The sequence below is a fragment of the Rattus norvegicus genome, chromosome 6 (genome assembly GCF_036323735.1).
Source record: "Rattus norvegicus strain BN/NHsdMcwi chromosome 6, GRCr8, whole genome shotgun sequence".
NCBI lineage: Eukaryota > Metazoa > Chordata > Mammalia > Rodentia > Muridae > Rattus > Rattus norvegicus.
In genome coordinates this window covers 5,849,875-5,871,419 of record NC_086024.1, presented here as the reverse complement: position 1 = coordinate 5,871,419, position 21,545 = coordinate 5,849,875, and the positions used below count along the sequence as shown (strand labels likewise).

Genomic DNA, 21,545 nt, shown 5'->3' with positions numbered 1-21,545 from the left:
AAGTCACACCAAGGTGTATTATATTATTCGGGACTATTATGAAGGGTGTCGTTTCCCTAATTTCTTTCTTGGCTTGTTTCTCTTTTGTGTAGAGGAAGGCTACTGATTTATTTGAGTTAATTTTAAACCCAGCCCCTTTGCTGAAGGTGTTTGTCAGGTTTAGTAGTTCTCTGGTGGAACTTTTGGGATCACTTAAATATACTATCATATCATCTGCAAATAGTGATATTTTGACTTCTTCTTTTCCAATCTGTATCTCTTTGATCTCCTTTTGTTGTCTGATTGCTCTGGCTAGAACTTCAAGAACTATATTGAATAAGTAGGGAAAGAGTGGGCAGCCTTGTCAAGTCCCTGATTTAAGTGGGATTGCTTCAAGTTTCTCTCCATTTAGTTTAATGTTAGCTACTGGTTTGCTGTATATGGCTTTTACTATGTTTAGGTATGGGCCTTGAATTCCTATTCTTTCCAGGACTTTTATCATGAAGGGGTGTTGAATTTTGTCCAAATGCGTTCTCAGCATCTAATGAAATGATCATGTGGTTTTGTTCTTTCAGTTTGTTTATATAATGGAGTATGTTGATGGTTTTCTGAATATTAAACCATCCCTGTATGTCTGGGATGAAGCTTACGTAATTATGGTGGATGATTGTTTTGATGTGTTCTTGGATTTGATTTGCCAGAATTTTATTGAGTATTTTTGAGTCGATATTCATAAGGGAAATTGGTCTGAAGTTCTCTTTCTTTGTTGGGTCTTTGTGAGGTTTAGGTATAGAGTAATTGTGGCTTCATAGAAGGAATTCGGTAGTGCTCCATCTTTTTCAATTTTGTGGAATAGTTTGGATAGTATTGGTTTGAGGTCTTCTATGAAGGTCTGATAGAATTCTGCACTGAACCCGTCTGGACCTGGGCTCTTTTTGGTTGGGAGACCTTTAATGACTGCTTCTATTTCTTTAGGAGTTATAGGGTAGTTTAAATGGTTTATCTGTTCCTGATTTAACTTCAGTACCTGGTATCTGTTTAGGAAATTGTCCATTTCCTGCAGATTTTCAAGTTTTGTTGAATACAGGCTTCTGTAGTAGGATCTGATAATATTTTTAATTTCCTCTGATTCTGTAGTTATGTCTCCCTTTTCATTTCTGATTTTCTTAATTTGGACACTCTATTTCCTCTCATTAGTCTGGCTAAGGGTTTATCTATCTTGTTGATTTTCTCAAAGGACCAACTTTTGGTTCTGTTGATTCTTTCTATGGTCCTTTTTGTTTCTACTTGGTTGATTTCAGCTCCGAGATTGATTATTTCCTGTCTTCTACTCCTCCTGGGTGTATTTGCTTCTTTTTGTTCTAGAGCTTTTAGGTGTGCTGTCAAGTTGCTGATATATGCTCTCTCTTGTGTCTTTCTGCAGACACTCAGAGCTATGAGTTTTCCTCTTAGCACAGCTTTCATTGTGTCCCATAAGGTTGTGTATGTTGTACCTTCATTTTCATTGAATTCTAAGAAGTCTTTAATTTCTTTCTTTATTTCTTCCTTGACCAGGTTATAATTGAGTGGAGCATTGTTCACCTTCCATGTATATGTGGGCGTTCTTCCCTTCAATTATTGTTATTGAAGACCAGTTTTAGCCTGTGGTGGTCTGATAGGACGCATGGATTATTTCTATCTTTCTGTATCTGTTGAGGCCTGTTTTATGACTAATATGGTCAATTTTTGAGAAAGTACCATGAGGTTGTGAGAAGAAGGTATATCCTGTTGTTTTAGGATAGGATGTTCTATAAATATCTGTTAAGTCCATTTGGTTCATGATTTCTCTTAGTCTGTCTATGTCTCTGTTTAATTTCTGTAGACCAGGCAGGCTTTAACATCACTCTGCTATCTCCTCACCTCAAGGGCTGGTGTAAAATGCATGTAACAATACAGCTATTTTAAAGTTTTTAAAAATTCTTTTTCAAAAGTTGGAAGATTAACTAGGTGGGGTCTTGCCCTGCGGTTACCATTCCCTTTCCATGAAGATTTTCTATCTTTCTCCTCCTTCTCTTCTTCCTCTTCCTCCTCCTTTTCATTATTATTATTATTTACTATTGTTGTTGTTGATTTAGGCTTGTTTTATATACAGTCCAGTAATTATCCTCCTTCTGGTCCACTTTCCCATGGCTCCTCATCCAATTCCTCCTACTCTGTCTCCAAAAGAAGGCTTACATACCCCTGTCCACCAGAGATTTTCTAAGGAACCTCCAGACTGATTTCCAGAGTGGGTGCACCATCTTACAGTCCCACAAACAATGGAAGAGTGTTCTACTATCTCTACATCGTCGCCAGCATCTGCCTTTACCTGAAAATTTTATCTTAGTCAGTCTAACTGGTGTTAGGTGGAATCTCAGGATTGTTTTGATTTGCATTTCCCTGATAACTCAGGATGTTGACCACTTCTTTAGGTAATTCTTTGCCATTCAAAATTCCTCAGTTGAGAATTCTTTGTTTAGCTCTGTATCCCATTTTTAATAGGGTTATTTGATTTTATGGCGTCTAACTTCTTGAGTTATTTGTATGTATTGGACATTAGTCTTCTATCAGATGTAGGATTGGTAAATATCTTCTCCCAATCTGTTGGTGGACATTTTGTCTTAAGGACAGTGTCCATTGCCGTACAGAATCTTTGCAATTTTATGACATCCCATTTGTCGTCTCTTGATCTTAGAACAGTCTTAAGAAATGATCTTGAAATTAATCTGTCATTTCCTCAGAAAATTAGGTACAATTCTGTCTGAGGACCCAGCTATACAACTCCTTGACATATACCCAAAAGATGCTCCAACATATAACAAGGAAACATGCTCCACTATGTTCATATTAGCCTTTTTTATAATATCCAGAAGCTGGAAAAAAACCTACATGTCACTCAACAGAGGAATGGATACAGAAACTGTGGTGTATTTGGACAATGGATAATTACTCAGCTATTAAAAACAATGACTTCATGAAAGTTTTAGGAAAATGAATGGAAGTAAAAAATATCATCCTGAATGAGGTAACCCAATCAGAAAAGAACACACACGATATGTACTCACTGAGAAGTGGATATTAATCTTAAAACTTGGCATACCCAAGATACAATGTATAGACCACATGAAGCTCAAGAAGAAAGACCAAAGTGTGGATGTTTCAGTTCTTCTTAGAAGGGGAAAAATAATCACAGAAGAAAATACGGACACAAAGTGTGGAGCAGAGACTGAAGGGAAGGCCATCCAGAGCCTGCCACACATGGTGATCCATCCTACATGCAGTCATCAAACCTAATCACTATTGGGAATGCCAAGAGTTGCTTGCTGACAGAAGCTGTCTCCAGATAGGCTCTGTCAGAGCCTGAGAAATTCAGAGGCAAGTCCTTGCAGCCAAACACTGGACTGAGAATGGGGTCCCCATTGGAGGAGTTAGAGAAAGGACTGAGGTATGTGAGGGGATTTGCAACCTCATAGGAAGAATAGGATCAACCAACTAGACACCCCAAAACTCCCAGGGACTAAACCACCAACCAAAGAATACACATGGAGTGACCCATGTCTTCAGTCGCATATGTAGCAGAGGACGTCCTTGTTGGGCAGTAATAAGAGGAGAGGTCCTTGCTCCTATGAAGGCTTGATGCTTCAGTATAGGAGAATGCCAGTTTGGGGAGGCTGGAGGGAGTGGGTAGGTAGGTTGCTGGAGCACCCTCAGGGAGGCAGGGGTGTGGGGATGGAATAGGGGTTTTTTGGAGGAGAAACCAGGAAAGGGGATAATATTTGAAATGTAGATAAAGAGAATGTCCAAGAAAAAAAAAAAAAAGAAATGGTCATTCTAACCAAAAGTATTCATTAGATTCAGTGTGATCCCCATCAAAATTCCAGTACAGTTCACAGATCTTGAATGGACTAATCTCAACTTCAAATGGAAGTAAACACACACACACACACACACACACACACACACACACACAGAGAGAGAGAGAGAGAGAGAGAGAGAGAGAGAGAGAGAGAGAGGATGAGAACGAACTGGATATCTATAACAATGTGATATAATGAAAGTATGGTATTGGTACAAAACAGACACAGTGATAAAAAGAATTGACCTGATAAGCCAGACATAAATTTACATACCTATGGTAGATTTCATCAAATGTCTGCATGCAGGAGAATTAAAATAGGTTTATACTTATCACCCTGTACAAAACTCAACTACAAATGCAACAAAACTACAACAATAAGCCAGATATACTCAATATGATAGGAGAGTATGTAATGAATAACCTTGAACTCACTGACAGAAGGGAAAACTTTCTGAACAAGACTCTATTAGTGAAAGTGCTATCACCAAAATTTAATAAAAGTGGGACCTCCTTAAACCAAGAAGCTATACATGCCAAAAGACACTGTCATTAGGCAAATCAAGAGCCTACAGAATGGGAAAAGATATTTAACCAACAATACATTCTATAGAGGACAAATGTACAAAGTACAGAAAAATAAAAAAAAAAATTGGTGTTCAATAAAAATATGCAAACTTTTTCTTTTTTCTTTTTTTTTTTTTTTTTTTCCTGGAGCTGGGGACCGAACCCAGGGCCTTGAGCTTGCTAGGCAAGTGCTCTACCACTAAGCTAAATCCCCAACCCCAAACTTTTTCTTTTAAAGATTTTATTTTATTGTATATGAGTACACTGTAGCTGCCTTCAGACACACCAGAAGAGGGCATCAGATCTCATTACAGATGGTTGTGAGCCACCATGTGGTTGCTGGGATTTGAACTCAGGACCTCAGGAAAAGCAATCGGTGCTCTTAACCACTGAGGCATCTCTCCAGCCCCAACTTTTTCATTCTCTATGAAAATCAGTATGGAGGTTCCTCAGAAAGTTGGGAATCAATTTATCTCAAGATCTAGCTATACCACTCTTCAACATAAACCCAAAGCATATTTCATCATATCAGAGAGAGACTTTCTCTAACCATATTTAATGCTGCTCTATTCCCAATTACCAGAAAGTGGAAATGAGCTAGATGCCTCTCTAAAGAAGAATGGATAAATAAAATTTGATACTTTACATATTCCAATATTACACAGTTGTTAAAGAAAATGGCATCATGTAATTTGCAGGCAAATGATGGAACTGGAAAATAAACATCCCAAGTGAGGTATCCTCGACCCAGAAAGACAAGTATGTCCTATATCACCTACACATGGATATTAGCTGTTAAGCAAATAATAACCAAGCTTCACTGAATGTATCATATGTATTTTCTAGAATAGATACAATTAGACTTTTAAAACATGGAGATAATTTCTATATGGGAAAATATGATTTATCTTTTGCAAGGCAGAGATTTTCCTACTTACTGAAAAATTAGGTTAAATCTGGACTTTAAATAATGTTGTTTTGAAAGGGATTGATCTCTAAGAGGTAATCCAAGGCTTGCTAGGAAAGAAAATATAGAATTAAACATAGGTTCTTACATTTAACCAGAAGCAGCATATCATGGAAGACATGTTCCATTGATCTTCTCATACAAAATCAGATTAATATAAGCTGACTATATCATTACTTAACTGTTTTTTCTCTTGATATAATCATTATCAACACCATACTCCAGAATGTCCTTCTATATGCCTGATGTGCAGGTATGTCAGGATTATTGAATTTATGAAACTTTATAGTATTTTATTAAGTGAAGCTTCAGTTAATTACAAAGTACAAAATTACAATTCATTTCAATTACTTTTAAGATGTGTTACCATATTCTATGACTAAGGGAGTGCCAATATTTTTATAAATTATTTAAATTTTTATATAAAAGTATGGCACACATGGAGCTCTCTATGAAGACCAAAAGAGGATGCAGGGTGAGTTGAAGATAGAGTTGTAAGATGTGTGAGCCACCAAAAGTCAACAATAGGAACCAAATCTAAGTCCTTTGGACAGGCAGAAAAATGCCTAGACAAGATAACCTGTGGATGTTAATCTTTGGACACAAACTAGGAAAAAGTTTCCTGAGAATTTCAAAAGTGTATGCTGGTCTTGTATTTCTTCTGTTTTTTTTTTTTTTTTTTTTTTTTTTTTACTGTGTTTTGTTTTAAAAAAAACTTGACTGACTAAGACCAAACAAATTGGGTATAAGTTCAAATACTTTGAGTTATTTAGTAATAATAATTTAACTAATTTAATAGGTAATAATTTTAATTTACAAATTAGATTAATTTAGGCTTCACTCTATAAATATAGAGAAAATATAAATATATACTTACTATATATTGATAGCTGTGTGTCCTCTGTATCCTTCAAAGATGTCTGGCTTCACAGAAGTGTGTGAAGGTTTCTGATTCTATGTCAGGAAATCACATTACAATTTAAAGTTCCTTGTGATTTTGTGTCTATTCAGTTCTAAGGTTCTCAGTGTTAAAGAAGTCTCCATGCTACCTTTTCCATAAGGAACCTTATGTTGAAAAAATAAAAATTGACAATTTTTGAAGATTCATATGCATTTCACAATATTTTAAACCAATATCTTCTTATACACATGTCTGTCTATCCATTTATCTGCCTGTCCATCTGTCCATCCATCCATCCCTCTCTATCTATCTATCTATCTATCTATCTATCTATCTATCTCTATCTATCTATCTATCTATCTATCTATCTATCTATCTATCCATCCATCCATGTATCTGTCTTCTATCTCATCTATATCATATAGGTATATCTACATCTATATATATATATTTATAGTTGTGAAAATGTTATTCATTACAAACACTTGTGGTTCCACCTGTGTACAAAAATTATGTTTAAAAGCCACAGGGAGAGTAAATGAAATGCACGTGTCACTTTGCCAGATGACATGTGCCTTAGAATATTGACATCACAATGGTCCTTCAGCCTGACAACTACAGAATCCTCAGACTTCAGTAGTTTTCTAGCCACTGTAGTCACTAGTTTGGTGTCTAGAGGCAGGAAGGCAAACGAAAATTTCACATTGTTTGATAAGTTCTTCATCGCAGGCTTTACTAAAAAGGTATATCTATATCTATATACAGATATAGATATAGATATATATAATTTGATTCTCATGATAGACTTATGGTATCATGAAATGTTCTGTCTTGATTATTCAAGATCATATGAAATAACAACTCAGCAGTGGTTTTTTGATAGGGCAATCATTGTAGCAATATTTAGTACCAATGTTCTACAGAAACAAAGTTATCACATGGAGAGGGGTATATTTTGTGCTACACAGGAGAATAATTTCTGTAAAGTTTTAAAAACTGTACAAGTTAGAAGTGAGGATTATTTTATGCTCAATCCAATTACTTTACCCCCCATGGCTGTAGATTTTTATTTTAAGAAACTGGTAAATCTAACCCACAATCTAAGAATTCTCTGGTTTTTAAGAAATTGTTATTGTTTCCAACACACATTATGCCCTTTGGAATCTAATGCTCAGAATTTAACACTGACTCAGATGAGACATGCACAACTTTCATGACATGGTCATTAACTTAAAATTTTGTTCATGAAGCTGAGGTAGTACTATTTTTTAAACATATTTTTATAATATTGCTTGATGTGTGTGATGGCAACTATTGTCTGTTCTCTTTTTGATTCATGTGAGTCTTAAGTCCTTTCTAAGTGAAAGCTATGACATTTCTGTACATATTCTTTGAAAGATGTAACATATATTGTGGGATGAATTATAGTCACTTGAGTAACTATATGTTTTAAATATCCAAACTGAAAGAGCAGGGCACAATAAAGAAACCACCAAAACAGAAGCCACTCCCTTATTATAGGGAACAATTTTATTATGGATAAGAGAGAAAAATGTTCAGAGGCACATGGAAAATTTCAGAATATAGAAAACAGAAACAGGCTTGACCAAGTCTGGGAAAAGACGAGGAAGACTATCAGAAGAGAAAATGGAGATAGTTTGGTCACAGAAAAGGGCTCACAAAGAGAGGAAGGGGATTCTAGCACATGTTAGGAGTTAGTATAATGAAGAAGGGGATGAAGATGTTGGAAAATGTCTGTAACCTAGATGTGGGATTTTAAATTTATACCAAGTATGATTACCCCCTTCAAGAATAAAGAAGGTTGCAATCAAAATTGATATCCTAATATGAACAAGTCAATGGAGAGCATTATGTCCCTTTTGCCAGAGTCAGGGGAAATGTCTACCTTTGCTAGACAAGACCAATTTCACAAATTTTTTGATGAATGCTTGTATTGTTTTCATTTTTCCTGTTGTTCTTGTTTTTTTTTTTTGTTTGTTTGTTTTTTTTTTTTTTTTTTTTGTTTTTGTTCGTAACTATCAGGAATCTTTCTTTCCTGTATCTTGAGCTGGACCAAGCCTGGCAATTCTGAGACTCTGCCAGAGACCTAACTGGTTTAAATCAAGATAACCTGATTATTTTCAGCACATTTACAATGTTATCTCACAAAGGTTTAGTTGTAGCATTTTCTCAGACTATCATATCTGATATCTGACATAATATATATCTACATTAGGATTTATAAAACTTTCAAAAAATCAGTTATAAAGTTGCAATGCAATAATTTTATTGGAGGGTATCACCACAAGTTTAGGAACTGCATTAAAGTGTTGTAGCATTTAGAGTTTGAGAACCATTGCTCTATATCCTACCAACTATACTTCTTCAAACTATTCCCATGACACTTCTGAAAAGATCCTACTTCTTCAATACGTTCCCAATAGTTCCCTTCATACACGACATATTTTCTGTTACATTTTAAAGCTGTCTATAGCTCAACAGAATCATGCTTGGAAAACTTAGTCTGCATTTTAACACCGTTCACCCTTTGAAATACAGTATGAATATTGGTTTTTAACTTATCCACTGAATACTTGTTCTCTAGGTGGAGCTCTGCATCAGGAGAATTGGTTTTTTTTCAATATGGATACAACTAAGGAGGAAGATGTAGGAGAAGAAAATCGAACCGTGGTTTGCCAAGGTGCTGCGGTTATCCGAAGAGGGTGGAAAAGAAAGAAACGATATCTGACCTTGTTCAATGACATTTTGGTGGTATCCAGTAAACTGTAAGTATACGCACCATGCTTTCCTTACTATAAGAGGCTACTCAGTGGAAAGGCCTTAAGGTACAAAACTGTTTATAACTTCCTTTATTTTTGAGATTATAATTACTTCACATTCTCCTTCCTTTTCCTCTTCCATGTCCTTTCACATCCTTACATATACTCCTCCTTGTTCTCTTTTGAAATCATGGCTTTCTGGTTTTTTTTATTACTCGTTCTTACACATTATTTCTATGTAAGCTAACATAAGATACACATATATAATAGATATGCATGGATACATATATATGTACAGTTTCTAAGTACTTAAATATAACCTACTCAGTCAGTATAATATTGCTTGTATTTGTGTTTTCAGGAATGTGTATTTGGTATTAGATAAGCAATCTAATTGACAATCCTAGGGGAGATTTCTCTTATTTTCAAGTTTCCTTAGTGGCATATACTTCTTTGAGTAGGGTTGATGTTTACTGGACTACTCCTATATATTTCTCAATTTATTTTGACACATTCTTTGGGCACATTTAAAAAATTAATTAATTAAGGTACTACTCTGCTGTTTGAATCTGGTGAAAGATTAGCAACAAGCTACCAAGGAGACAATTATGCAGGCATGTGCCCACATTTCTAGCATTTTTTTAAAACTAACTTAGGAGTATTACACCTCGTAATGAGAGCCCTGTGAATTATATAGTGACACATTTCTCTAAATAAAATATTAAATTCATGATAAGCAGGAGCCTTCTTGCTTGGTGTTTACAAATAGATTACAGAAGCAAGATTGTTGGTCATAAGGGGCTAAACATGTAAGCCTCCTGACCTCATAGCTTCCAGATTAGCATGAAGAGACAGGAAGCAGCTTCTATCTCTCCACTAACAAGGGAAATTGCTGGCACTAAGTCTTGCTTGGTGATTCTACAGACACTAGAGAAAACTGTTGTGATTGAATGAAACTGTGTACTTGGTTATATTAGAAATTATGACCATAGAGATGTTTTCTGGGACCACATCATGTATAATCTCCACTGCTTATGATCATAGCCTTCATATTATTCTAGAAGATGTGATGCTGGTATTGATACTATCAAGTAAATATCTTAAGTGGTTTTCTCATAAGTACATAAATTTATCAGACAGACATCAATAAAATAGTCTATTCCATTTTTGGGGGGGCAGGGGTTAAATTTTCTGATCATCAGTGAATCATTTTCCAGAAGATCCATTTCACAGATTGTGAGAAAAATAAAATATTCAGGTGAGAGTTCTTCTATACTTTATAAATACACCAACTGGGTACGTTTTTCTGGCAACCCTGATCAGTCGTGTAAGCTCCTTCACAGAAAATTGTAATTAGTGTCTGAGGCAGGCTGAAAATAAAAGAATGGACTGGGTGTCTGTCAATCTGTCCATCTTTCTTTTTTTTTGTACACAACTCCCTTTCTTTCTACAGTGGGAAATCTTCACATTTTATTTTAAAAGATAGTAATCAACTCATCGGAAATGTAAAAAGAAATAAACTGATCATTTGCCATATAAGTATAGTTGATGGAAGGAAGTGAACTTAACTTTGTGTTGAGAATAAAGGAAACGGAAATGGTTGTTTTCTTAAAGGCAGTACATATGGTCCCTTCTGTCATGTTGCAATTGTAATTAAAACTGTTTTTAGATTCTCATTCACATTATGGAAAGAAGTTTATCAAGTTTATAAGGAGTGATTATCGTTATTTCCATTTTCAAGGAAGATTATGTCTTATCAGACATTGGAATTAGAGGTTTCAGGTTCAAGCATTTCTTGGGAATTTTGATTTTTATATATGCATATATATATATTTAGATGTTTAAATGGTGAATATAAAATGTAAATATAAACATCTCATTATTGAGACATGTGTGTATGTATATCTTGAAGTACATGTTGCATGATGGCTTGTATTTTTTTTTTTTAAAGATGTATTTATTTATTTTATATATGAGTACACTGTAGCTGTCTTCAGACATACCAGAAGAGGGCATCGGATCCCATTACAGATGGTTGTGAGCCACCATGTGGTTGCTGGGATTTGAACTCAGGACCTCTGGAAGAGCAGTCGGTGCTCTTAACCACTGAGCCATCTCTCCAGCCCGATGGCTTGTATTTTAACTATAGTATGTTACATTAGATTATATGAGGAATCTTTCTCTGTAGTGCAATTAGTCTTCCCATGTTTTGAATATTAAAGGTTTAGATACAGGATTTTTGAACCATGATTTATTCTTGTGATATTCTGTCCCCTGAATTTGAGAGGGAGTCATTATCTTCAGTTATGTAGCCACATATTAGCTCACGAGTATCTGAAGGAAAGTTCAATACCTAGGTTTACACAGCAAATGCACCAGATAATATTAGGTCCATCTTTAAAAAAATACAAAAAAAGAATCATGAGTGTGGGGAGGAGATCTGTCAGGAGATAGAATGGAAGGAAAAAGTGACAAAAAAAATCATCAAATGCATTGTATTTTAATGTACAATTCTCGGAGAGCAAATTACTCAGAAAAAGAATGACAAAAGGAGAAAATTTATGCTTCAAAGATTATTGTTTCTTAAAAACACTTCTAATAATATCAGAGTGCTTGATAGGAAGACATTATTCTAACTGTTTGGCTAAATTGTTGGAAAAAGGACCGCCTTTTTGGTTACTTGTGTGGTATGTGCTGTGCGGGTTTTCTGCAGGAGGTACTGGAATGAGGTTACTGACTATTTCAGGGAGACAGACAACAGAATTGATTTTATTAAGTCAAACAATATTTTTGTTCTTATTCTGGAAAGATTTTTCCATGTAATTAATTAAAAAAAATCTTGAAATAATTTCCTTTGTGTATTATGGGAAAAAAACAAAGCAATATAGTTACTCCTTAACTAAATCCAGGTAAGAAATATTGATACAGGTGGCTTTCTGTAAGTGCCACTGTGCTTAGATTTAGCAATGGATGTGTCGTCTTTTGCTCTGGGGCAGGAAGAACTTGGTTTTACCACAACACCAACTACACCTTTCGGTAAGACCTAGAGTTCAGACCTGTGATCACAGGATGATAACTTCAGAAATTGTGGGTCAAATTAATGGAGTGTAATTCACTTCCCAGTGAATGAGCATACTCATTCTAATATTCTCCAATTAGAAAACAATAATCAGGCTATGGCTATTGGTGACCATTGAAGAGTGTGTATCTAGTAACTCCTTTCACCAAATGCTTTCATCATCCCAAAATGTTTGCAAAATTAGAGTCAATCTTAGTCTGATTGTGTACAGGATGCCAACTCAACTTTCCCCCTTCTATGACGATCCTAGATTTTCTCTACTCTTCATTATATCCATTTCCACATGTAGGTAGGTGCTTTATGTTTTTTTGTTTTGTTTTTGTTTTTTGTTTTGTTGTTTGTTTGGGTTTTTTTTCTTCTCCTTATATTTTTATTTGTTCAGGTTAGAGATTGCAGTTTAATTTCTGCTTGTCCTTTCCTTAAGATCTACAAATTCTGCTCCCGTATTAGTCCAGAACCTATCATCGTCTCCCACTAGGAAAGAGAGCATTCTTCTTCAAAAGGAGGGAGGGCAAGGCCAGGCAGTTTCCCAGAAAGCAAGAGCGGGTAACTCCCCACAAGGGAGAGGGCATGAGGACTAGCTTGACGGTTCTACTCCAAGGAAAACCCAGATAATCACTGGCAAAGGCAGGATGCTGGGGTATTCTCAAGTTGTCCCCACTTCCTGTTTAGCATTCCAGGGTTTGGAAACCTGCAGGATATACAGAAACAGTACAGCACTGAACAGAATCTGATGGCAGCATGAAGAAGCCAAGAAAGGCGCTGCATGGCAGTTCTCAGGCCTCCTTGACTCCCACACAACAGGTTCTGTGTCCAGGTGTGCCTCCATGATCACACAGGTTATGCAGAAGGTTGCTAAGCATCGAAAGGAGAGCCATTCGGGTCACAGGAGTGCAGAACAAGGTTCCCAAGAACAATATGACTAAAATACAAGGACCCGTAGTGCTCAAGCAGGTCCTAAGAGGCAGACCCCAAGGTCTGCAAGCTGTCTTGGACACCAGTGCTATCTTTGCCATCACTGCCACTGTCACCTCCAGCCAGGTTCTCCTGCTGATAGGCCTCTTCGGAACCAGGAAGTGTGCTACCCTGATTTTCCTTGGAACCGAAAACCACATACCTGCCTTTCTTCAGCTCCAGTTGCCTTCTCAGCTCATCTGCCATCTGTGAGAGATCTCGCTTCAGAGCATATGCATCTTCGCCATCTGCATAGTACTTGGGCTCCACCTCACTAACCTGGAAGTTCAGGGTGCTGGAACAGAGGTGCAAGGCCGCTCGGTTGCTCTTCCTGGCATGCAGGGAGACATACTTTGCACTGAAGTCCTCTATCATGGCCTGGGAGGCCTGGTCCATTAGCTTCCTGGCCAGGCCAAAGCTTAGGTGGCAGCGCTTCACAGCCAGTGGGGTGATGTGTCCATGAGGGACGTTATCAGGATCCTCTTCCATTTTGGCAAGAACATAACCCACAATCTTCCCAACCTCATCCTCAGCAATGTAGGAGAGCTGGGCCACGAGAGGCCATGATAGTAGTGCTTCATCTGGTAGTTCTCGGGCAGGCAGAGCAGGTTGCAGTGTTGTATGTTCATCAGGTCATTTGGCCGAGCCCAGCAGATGTTCATATTGGCGGCAGAAAAGCCTATCAGACTCGGGAGAATCAGAGAGGATGCCACAGAGCACAAGCGACACCAGCACCATTTGCTTTAAGACACCTGGGCTATCCAAACGGAACTCATACAGGATGAGGAAGATCTCTCACTATCTTCCATTTCGTTTCGGCGATTCTGTACAGAACTTTGTATATCTTCATGCAAGTGGGGTCCCAGTCGTGTCCGAAGTGAATGACGACCACACAGTCCTCCTCTGAATGGATTGCCTGGTCTACCTGCCAGCCATTGTGTAGATGCAGAAGCATGGACATCTTGGACGCGCTTGCGCAGCAGGACCTTGCGAGCTACCTCTAACCTCGTGTGAGCCCACAGGGCCGGACCAATGGGCCCTCCATCCAGCACCAGCGCACTTTATGTTTTGATCTGCGATGTTCGAGACTCCACAAGGTCCATGGGGCAGGACAGAGGTGCATGTCTTCTTATAAGAATGTGGACAGGTCGGTCCCCAGCTCCGAAAAAAAAAGAACCAAAAAAAAAAAAAAGAATGTGGACAGGACAAGATCTTATTTATCCTAGACATTCTTCTTCCCAAGATGATCTGATTTTATCTGTGTTTTAAAAGTACACAGATTTATCTCTTCCCAGTAATATTGTGTAGTATAATTAAATTTGAAAAATACTTTATATACTCCCACATATTCTTAAAAATTAGTATTTAATTGAATGATGAAAAGTTACTCATGCAATACTCAAGTATTTGAATGTCTCTGTAGCAGAATATCACTGGTTTTTATAGTGAATTAAAAAGGACTGGTGTCACAAGACCATCAGAGTCAGGTATAATTTTCTGAGTTCAGGAAAATTTCAAATTTGTATTCTAATCTTTCATGAGAAGATGTGCTCATGGCATATTGATATTATATTGAGTGTAGTTGATGGAATCACAGAGATTGTGTAGCATGTGCCTTCTGCTCTAATCAAACATACACCAAAATTCAAGTTTTTTTCCACGTGAAAAGTCATGCATACTCCAAATTTGAGCTCTTCATTCTTCTATCCAACTTCTTAGTGTCATCACACAGTTGACTCAAATAACACAAACACTAGTTTTATGAGCATTCTAGGCTCTGTGACTTTGCTCTTTACATGAAAAAGCATTTGTCATAGACTGACAAAAGAGAAGATCACCTTTTGTTCTCTGAATGTTTTCTATTCCTCTAGTAAAATCTCAAAAGATTGTTCTTTAATGCTTAGGGTTTCTCTCTTATCAAATATTATATTTAGGGATGGTAAAGTGTCACATGACAGCACGACAGTACAAAAATTAGGTCATTTAGAGGTGGAATCATGTAGAGACTGCCAAATATACCTATACCATAATTGATGGCCACAGACGTAAGATATTTTTATGCATAATAACCTTAAAAATCCTACCATTTATCATGACTCTAATTTTTTTTTATTTTTTTTTAAGATGAAATCTCTTTTTTTTTTTATTAACTTGAGTATTTCTTATATACATTTCGAGTGTTATTCCCTTTCCCGGTTTCCGGGCAAACATCCCCCTCCCCCTCCCCTTCCTTATGGGTGTTCCCCTCCCAACCCTCCCCCCATTGCCGCCCTCCCCCCATAGACTAGTTCACTGGGGGTTCAGTCTTAGCAGGACCCAGGGCTTCCCCTTCCACTGGTGCTCTTACTAGGATATTCATTGCTACCTATGGGGTCAGAGTCCAGGGTCAGTCCATGCATAGTCTTTAGGTAGTGGCTTAGTCCCTGGAAGCTCTGGTTGCTTGGTATTGTTGTACTTTTGGGGTCTCGAGCCCCTTCAAGCTCTTCCAGTTCATTCTCTGATTCCTTCAATAGAGGACCTATTCTCAGTTCAGTGGTTTGCAGCTGGCATTCGCCTCTGTATTTGCTGTATTCTGGCTGTGTCTCTCAGGAGCGATCTACATCCGGCTCCTGTCGGTCTGCACTTCTTTGCTTCATCCATCTTGTCTAATTGGGTGGCTGTGTATGTATGGGCCACATGTGGGGCAGGCTCTGAATGGGTGTTCCTTCAGTCTCTGTTTTAGTCTTTGCCTCTCCCTTCCCTGCCAAGGGTATTCTTTTTCCTCATTTAAAGAAGGAGTGAAGCATTCACATTTTGATCATCCGTCTTGAGTTTCGTTTGTTTTAGGGATCTAGGGTAATTCAAGCATTTGGGCTAATAGCCACTTATCAATGAGTGCATACCATATATGTCTTTCTGTGATTGGGTTAGCTCACTCAGGATGATATTTTCCAGTTCCAACCATTTGCCTACGAATTTCATAAACTCGTTGTTTTTGATAGCTGAGTAATATTCCATTGTGTAGATGTACCACATTTTCTGTATCCATTCCTCTGTTGAAGGGCATCTGGGTTCTTTCCATTTTCTGGCTATTATAAATAAGGCTGCGATGAACATAGTGGAGCACGTGTCTCTTTTATATGTTGAGGCATCTTTTGGGTATATGCCCAAGAGAGGTATAGCTGGATCCTCAGGCAGTTCAATGTCCAATTTTCTGAGGAACCTCCAGACTGATTTCCAGAATGGTTTTACCAGTTTGCAATCCCACCAACAATGGAGGAGTGTTCCTCTTTCTCCACATCCTCGCCAGCATCTGCTGTCACCTGAGTTTTTGATCTTAGCCAATCATACTGGTGTGAGGTGAAATCTCAGGGTTGTTTTGATTTGCATATCCCTTATGACTAAAGATGTTGAACATTTCTTTAGGTGTTTCTCAGCCATTCGGCATTCCTCAGCTGTGAATTCTTTGTTTAGCTCTGAACCCCATTTTTTAATAGGATTATTTGTTTCCCTGCGGTCTAACTTCTTGAGTTCTTTGTATATTTTGGATATAAGGCCTCTATCTGTTGTAGGATTGGTAAAGATCTTTTCTCAATCTGTTGGTTGCCGTTTTGTCCTAACCACAGTGTCCTTTGCCTTACAGAAGCTTTGCAGTTTTATGAGATCCCATTTGTCGATTCTTGATCTTAGAGCATAAGCCATTGGTGTTTTGTTCAGGAAATTTTTTCCAGTGCCCATGTGTTCCAGATGTTTCCCTAGTTTTTCTTCTATTAGTTTGAGTGTGTCTGCTTTGATGTGGAGGTCCTTGATCCACTTGGACTTAAGCTTTGTACAGGGTGATAAGCATGGATCGATCTGCATTCTTCTACATGTTGCTCTCCAGTTGAACCAGCACCATTTGCTGAAAATGCTATCTTTTTTCCATTGGATGGTTTTGGCTCCTTTGTCAAAAATCAACTGACCATAGGTGTGTGGGTTCATTTCTGGGTCTTCAATTCTATTCCATTGGTCTATCTTTCTGTCTCTGTACCAATACCATGCAGTTTTTATCACTATTGCTCTGTAATACTGCTTGAGTTCAGGGATAGTGATTCCCCCTGAAGTCCTTTTATTGTTGAGGATAGCTTTAGCTATCCTGGGTTTTTTGTTATTCCAGATGAATTTGCAAATTGTTCTGTCTAACTCTTTGAAGAATTGGATTGGTATTTTGATGGGGATTGCATTGAATCTGTAGATCGCTTTTCGTAAAATGGCCATTTTTACTATATTAATCCTGCCAATCCATGAGCATGGGAGATCTTTCCGTCTTCTGAGGTCTTCTTCAATTTCTTTCCTCAGTGTCTTGAAGTTCTTATTGTACAGATCTTTTACTTGCTTGGTTAAAGTCACACCGAGGTACTTTATATTATTCGGGTCTATTATGAAGGGTGTCGTTTCCCTAATTTCTTTCTCGGCTTGTTTCTCTTTTGTATAGAGGAAGGCAACTGATTTATTTGAGTTAATTTTATACCCAGCCACTTTGCTGAAGTTGTTTATCAGCTTTAGTAGTTCTCTGGTGGAACTTTTGGGATCACTTAAATATACTATCATGTCATCTGCAACTAGTGATATTTTGACCTCTTCTTTTCCGTTCTGTATCCCTTTGATCTCCTTTTGTTTTCTGATTGCTCTGGCTAGAACTTCAAGAACTATATTGAATAAGTAGGGAGAGAGTGGGCAGCCTTGTCTAGTCCCTGATTTTAGTGGGATTGCTTCAAGTTTCTCTCCATTTAGTTTAATGTTAGCTACTGGTTTGCTGTATATGACTTTTACTATGTTTAGGTATGGGCCTTGAATTCCTATTCTTTCCAGGACTTTTATCATGAAGGGGTGTTGAATGTTGTCAAATGCTTTCTCAGCATCTAATGAAATGATCATGTGGTTCTGTTCTTTCAGTTTGTTTATATAATGGATCACGTTGATGGTTTTCCATATATTAAACCATCCCTGCATGCCTGGGATGAAGCCTACTTGATCATGGTGGATGATTGTTTTGATGTGCTCTTGAATTCGGTTTGCCAGAATTTTATTGAGTATTTTTGCGTCGATATTCATAAGGGAAATTGGTCTGAAGTTCTCTTTCTTTGTTGTGTCTTTGTGTGGTTTAGGTATAAGAGTAATTGTGGCTTCGTAGAAGGAATTCGGTAGGGCTCCATCTGTTTCAATTTTGTGGAATAGTTTGGATAATATTGGTATGAGGTCTTCTATGAACGTTTGATAGAATTCTGCACTAAACCCCTCTGGACCTGGGCTCTTTTTGGTTGGGAGAACTTTAATGACTGCTTCTATTTCCTTAGGAGTTATGGGGTTGTTTAACTGGTTTATCTGTTCCTGATTTAACTTCGATACTTGGTATCTGTCTAGGAAATTGTCCATTTCCTGAAGATTTTCAAATTTTGTTGAATATAGGTTTTTATAGTAAGATCTGATGATTTTTTGAATTTCCTCTGAATCTGTAGTTATGTCTCCCTTTTCATTTCTGATTTTGTTAATTTGGACGCACTCTCTGTGTCCTCTCGTTAGTCTGGCTAAGGGTTTATCTATCTTGTTGATTTTCTCAAAGAACCAACTTTTGGTTCTGTTGATTCTTTCTATGGTCCTTTTTGTTTCTACTTGGTTGATTTCAGCTCTGAGTTTGATTATTTCCTGCCTTCTGCTCCTCCTGGGTGTATTTGCTTCTTTTTGTTCTAGAGCTTTTAGGTGTGCTGTCAAGCTGCTGACATATGCTCTTTCCTGTTTCTTTCTGCAGGCACTCAGCGCTATGAGTTTTCCTCTTAGCACAGCTTTCATTGTGTCCCATAAGTTTGAGTATGTTGTATCTTCATTTTCATTAAATTCTAAAAAGCTTTTAATTTCTTTCTTTATTTCTTCCTTGACCAGGTTATCATTGAGTAGAGCATTGTTCAATTTCCACGTATATGTGGGCATTCTTCCCTTATTGTTATTGAAGACCAGTTTTAGGCCGTGGTGGTCCGATAGCACGCATGGGATTATTTCTATCTTCCTGTACCTGTTGAGGCCCGTTTTTTGACCAATTATATGGTCAATTTTGGAGAAAGTACCATGAGGAGCTGAGAAGAAGGTATATCCTTTTGCTTTAGGATAGAATGTTCTATAAATATCCGTTAAGTCCATTTGGCTCATGACTTCTCTTAGTCTGTCGACATCACTGTTTAATTTCTGTTTCCATGATCTGTCCATTGATGAGAGTGGGGTGTTGAAATCTCCCACTATTATTGTGTGAGGTGCAATGTGTGTTTTGAGCTTTAGTAAGGTTTCTTTTACGTATGTAGGTGCCCTTGTATTTGGGGCATAGATATTTAGGATTGAGAGTTCATCTTGGTGGATTTTTCCTTTGATGAATATGAAGTGTCCTTCCTTATCTTTTTTGATGACTTTTAGTTGGAAATTGATTTTATTTGATATTAGAATGGCTACTCCAGCTTGCTTCTTCTGACCATTTGCTTGGAAAGTTGTTTTCCAGCCTTTCACTGAGGTAGTGTCTGTCTTTGTCTCTGAGGTGTGTTTCCTGTAGGCAGCAGAATGCAGGGTCCTCGTTGCGTATCCAGTTTGTTAATCTATGTCTTTTTATTGGGGAGTTGAGGCCATTGATGTTGAGAGATATTAAGGAATAGTGATTATTGCTTCCTGTTATATTCATATTTGGATGTGAGGTTATGTTTGTGTGCTTACATTCTCTTTGTTTTGTTGCCAAGACGATTAGTTTCTTGCTTCTTCTAGGGTATAGCTTGCCTCCTTATGTTGGGCTTTACCCTTTATTATCCTTTGTAGTGCTGGATTTGTAGAAAGATATTGTGTAAATTTGGTTTTGTCATGGAATATCTTGGTTTCTCCATCAATGTTAATTGAGAGTTTTGCTGGATACAGTAACCTGGGCTGGCATTTGTGTTCTCTTAGGGTCTGTATGACATCAGTCCAGGATCTTTTGGCCTTCATAGTTTCTGGCCAGAAGTCTGGTGTGATTCTGATAGGTCTCCCTTTATATGTTACTTGACCTTTTTCCCTTACTGCTTTTAATATTCTTTCTTTATTTTGTGCGTTTGGTGTTTTGACAATTATGTGACGGGAGGTGTTTCTTTTCTGGTCCAATCTATTTGGAGTTCTGTAGGCTTCTTGTATGTCTATGGGTATCTCTTTTTTTAGGTTAGGGAAGTTTTCTTCTATGATTTTGTTGAAGATATTTACTGGTCCTTTGAGCTGGGAGTCTTCACTCTCTTCTATACCTATTATCCTTAGGTTTGATCTTCTCATTTGAGTCCTGGATTTGGACCAGTAGTATGTTTTGGACCAGTAGCTTTTTCCGCTTTACATTATCTTTGACAGTTGAGTCAATGATTTCTATAGAATCTTCTGCTCCTGAGATTCTCTCTTCCATCTCTTGTATTCTTTTGGTGAAGCTTGTATCTACAGCTCCTTGTCTCTTCTTTTGGTTTTCTATATCCAGGGTTGTTTCCATGTGTTCTTTCTTGATTGCTTCTATTTCCATTTTTAATTCCTTCAACTGTTTGATTGTGTTTTCCTGGAATTCTTTCAGGCATTTTTGCGATTCCTCTCTGTAGGCTTCTACTTGTTTATTAATGTTTTCCTGTGTTTCCCTAAGTGTGTTCATGTCTTTCTTGAAGTCCTCCAGCATCATGATCAAATATGATTTTGAAACTAGATCTTGCTTTTGTGGTGTGTTTGGATATTCCATGTTTGTTTTGGTGGGAGAATTGGGCTCCGATGATGGCATGTAGTCTTGGTTTCTGTTGCTTGGGTTCCTGCGCTTGCCTCTCGCCATCAGATTATCTCTAGTGTTACTTTGTTCTGCTATTTCTGACAGTGGCTAGACTGTCCTATAAGCCTGTGTGTCAGGAGTGCTGTAGACCTGTTTTCCTCTCTTTCAGTCAGTTATGGGGACAGAGTGTTCTGCTTTCGGGCGTGTAGTTTTTCCTCTCTACAGGTCTTCAGCTGTTCCTGTGGGCCTGTGTCTTGAGTTCACCAGGCAGCTTTCTTGCAGCAGAAAATTTGGTCTTACCTGTGGTCTCGAGGCTCAAGTTCGCTCGTGGGGTGCTGCCCAGGGGCTCTCTGCAGCAGCAGCAACCAGGAAGACCTGTGCCTTCCCTTCCGGGAGCTTCAGTGCACCAGGGTTCCAGATGGTCTTTGGCTTTTTCCTCTGGCGTCCGAGATGTGTGTGCAGGGAGCAGTCTCTTCTGGTTTCCCAGGCTTGTCTGCCTCTCTGAAGGTTTAGCTCTCCCTCCCACGGGATTTGGGTGCAGAGAACTGTTTATCCGGTCTGTTTCTTTCAGGTTCCGGTGGTGTCTCAGGCAGGTGTCCTGCCGCTCCTGGGCCCTCCCCCACGGGAGCCCAGAGGCCTTATACAGTTTCCTCTTGGGCCAGGGATGTGGGCAGGGGTGAGCAGTGTT

The 21,545-nt window shown here is 38.0% G+C and overlaps 2 protein-coding genes, 1 long non-coding RNA gene and 1 pseudogene across 25 annotated transcripts in view; 1 reads left to right on the top strand and 3 right to left on the bottom strand.

Moving 5' to 3' along the window:
* Positions 1 to 6,859, bottom strand: part of LOC108350029 (uncharacterized) — a 58,920-nt gene extending 52,061 nt beyond the window's left edge. For 21 of the 23 annotated variants that reach the window (XR_005505610.2, XR_005505599.2, XR_010052427.1 and 18 more), the window contains exons 1-2: positions 6,768 to 6,851; positions 6,265 to 6,452 (exon numbers count right to left, since the gene is read on the bottom strand). This is a non-coding gene — a long non-coding RNA (uncharacterized LOC108350029). Of the gene's footprint in view, positions 1 to 6,264; positions 6,453 to 6,767 lie in introns of all 23 variants that reach the window. The other 2 variants (XR_010052426.1, XR_010052423.1) reach the window with 2 other exon arrangements.
* Positions 1 to 21,545, top strand: part of Ralbp1l2 (ralA binding protein 1 like 2) — a 109,040-nt gene that overhangs the window by 51,284 nt on the left and 36,211 nt on the right. Inside the window, 1 exon segment of the mRNA XM_063262722.1 lies at positions 8,894 to 9,074. Coding sequence (XP_063118792.1) covers positions 8,894 to 9,074 — 181 coding nt within the window.
* Naa11-ps2 (N(alpha)-acetyltransferase 11, NatA catalytic subunit, pseudogene 2) lies at positions 13,105 to 13,798 on the bottom strand (annotated as a pseudogene).
* Positions 13,874 to 18,306, bottom strand: Txnl4al2 (thioredoxin-like 4A like 2). Its single transcript, XM_063262723.1, has one exon. It carries the CDS (start codon positions 14,060 to 14,062, stop codon positions 13,874 to 13,876), a length of 189 nt encoding a protein of 62 aa, XP_063118793.1. The 5' UTR covers positions 14,063 to 18,306.

Coding starts and splice junctions, on each gene's coding strand:
- Txnl4al2 (XM_063262723.1), bottom strand. CDS start 14,062: ATGTCCATGCTTCTGCATCTACACAATGGCTGGCAGGTAGACCAGGCA.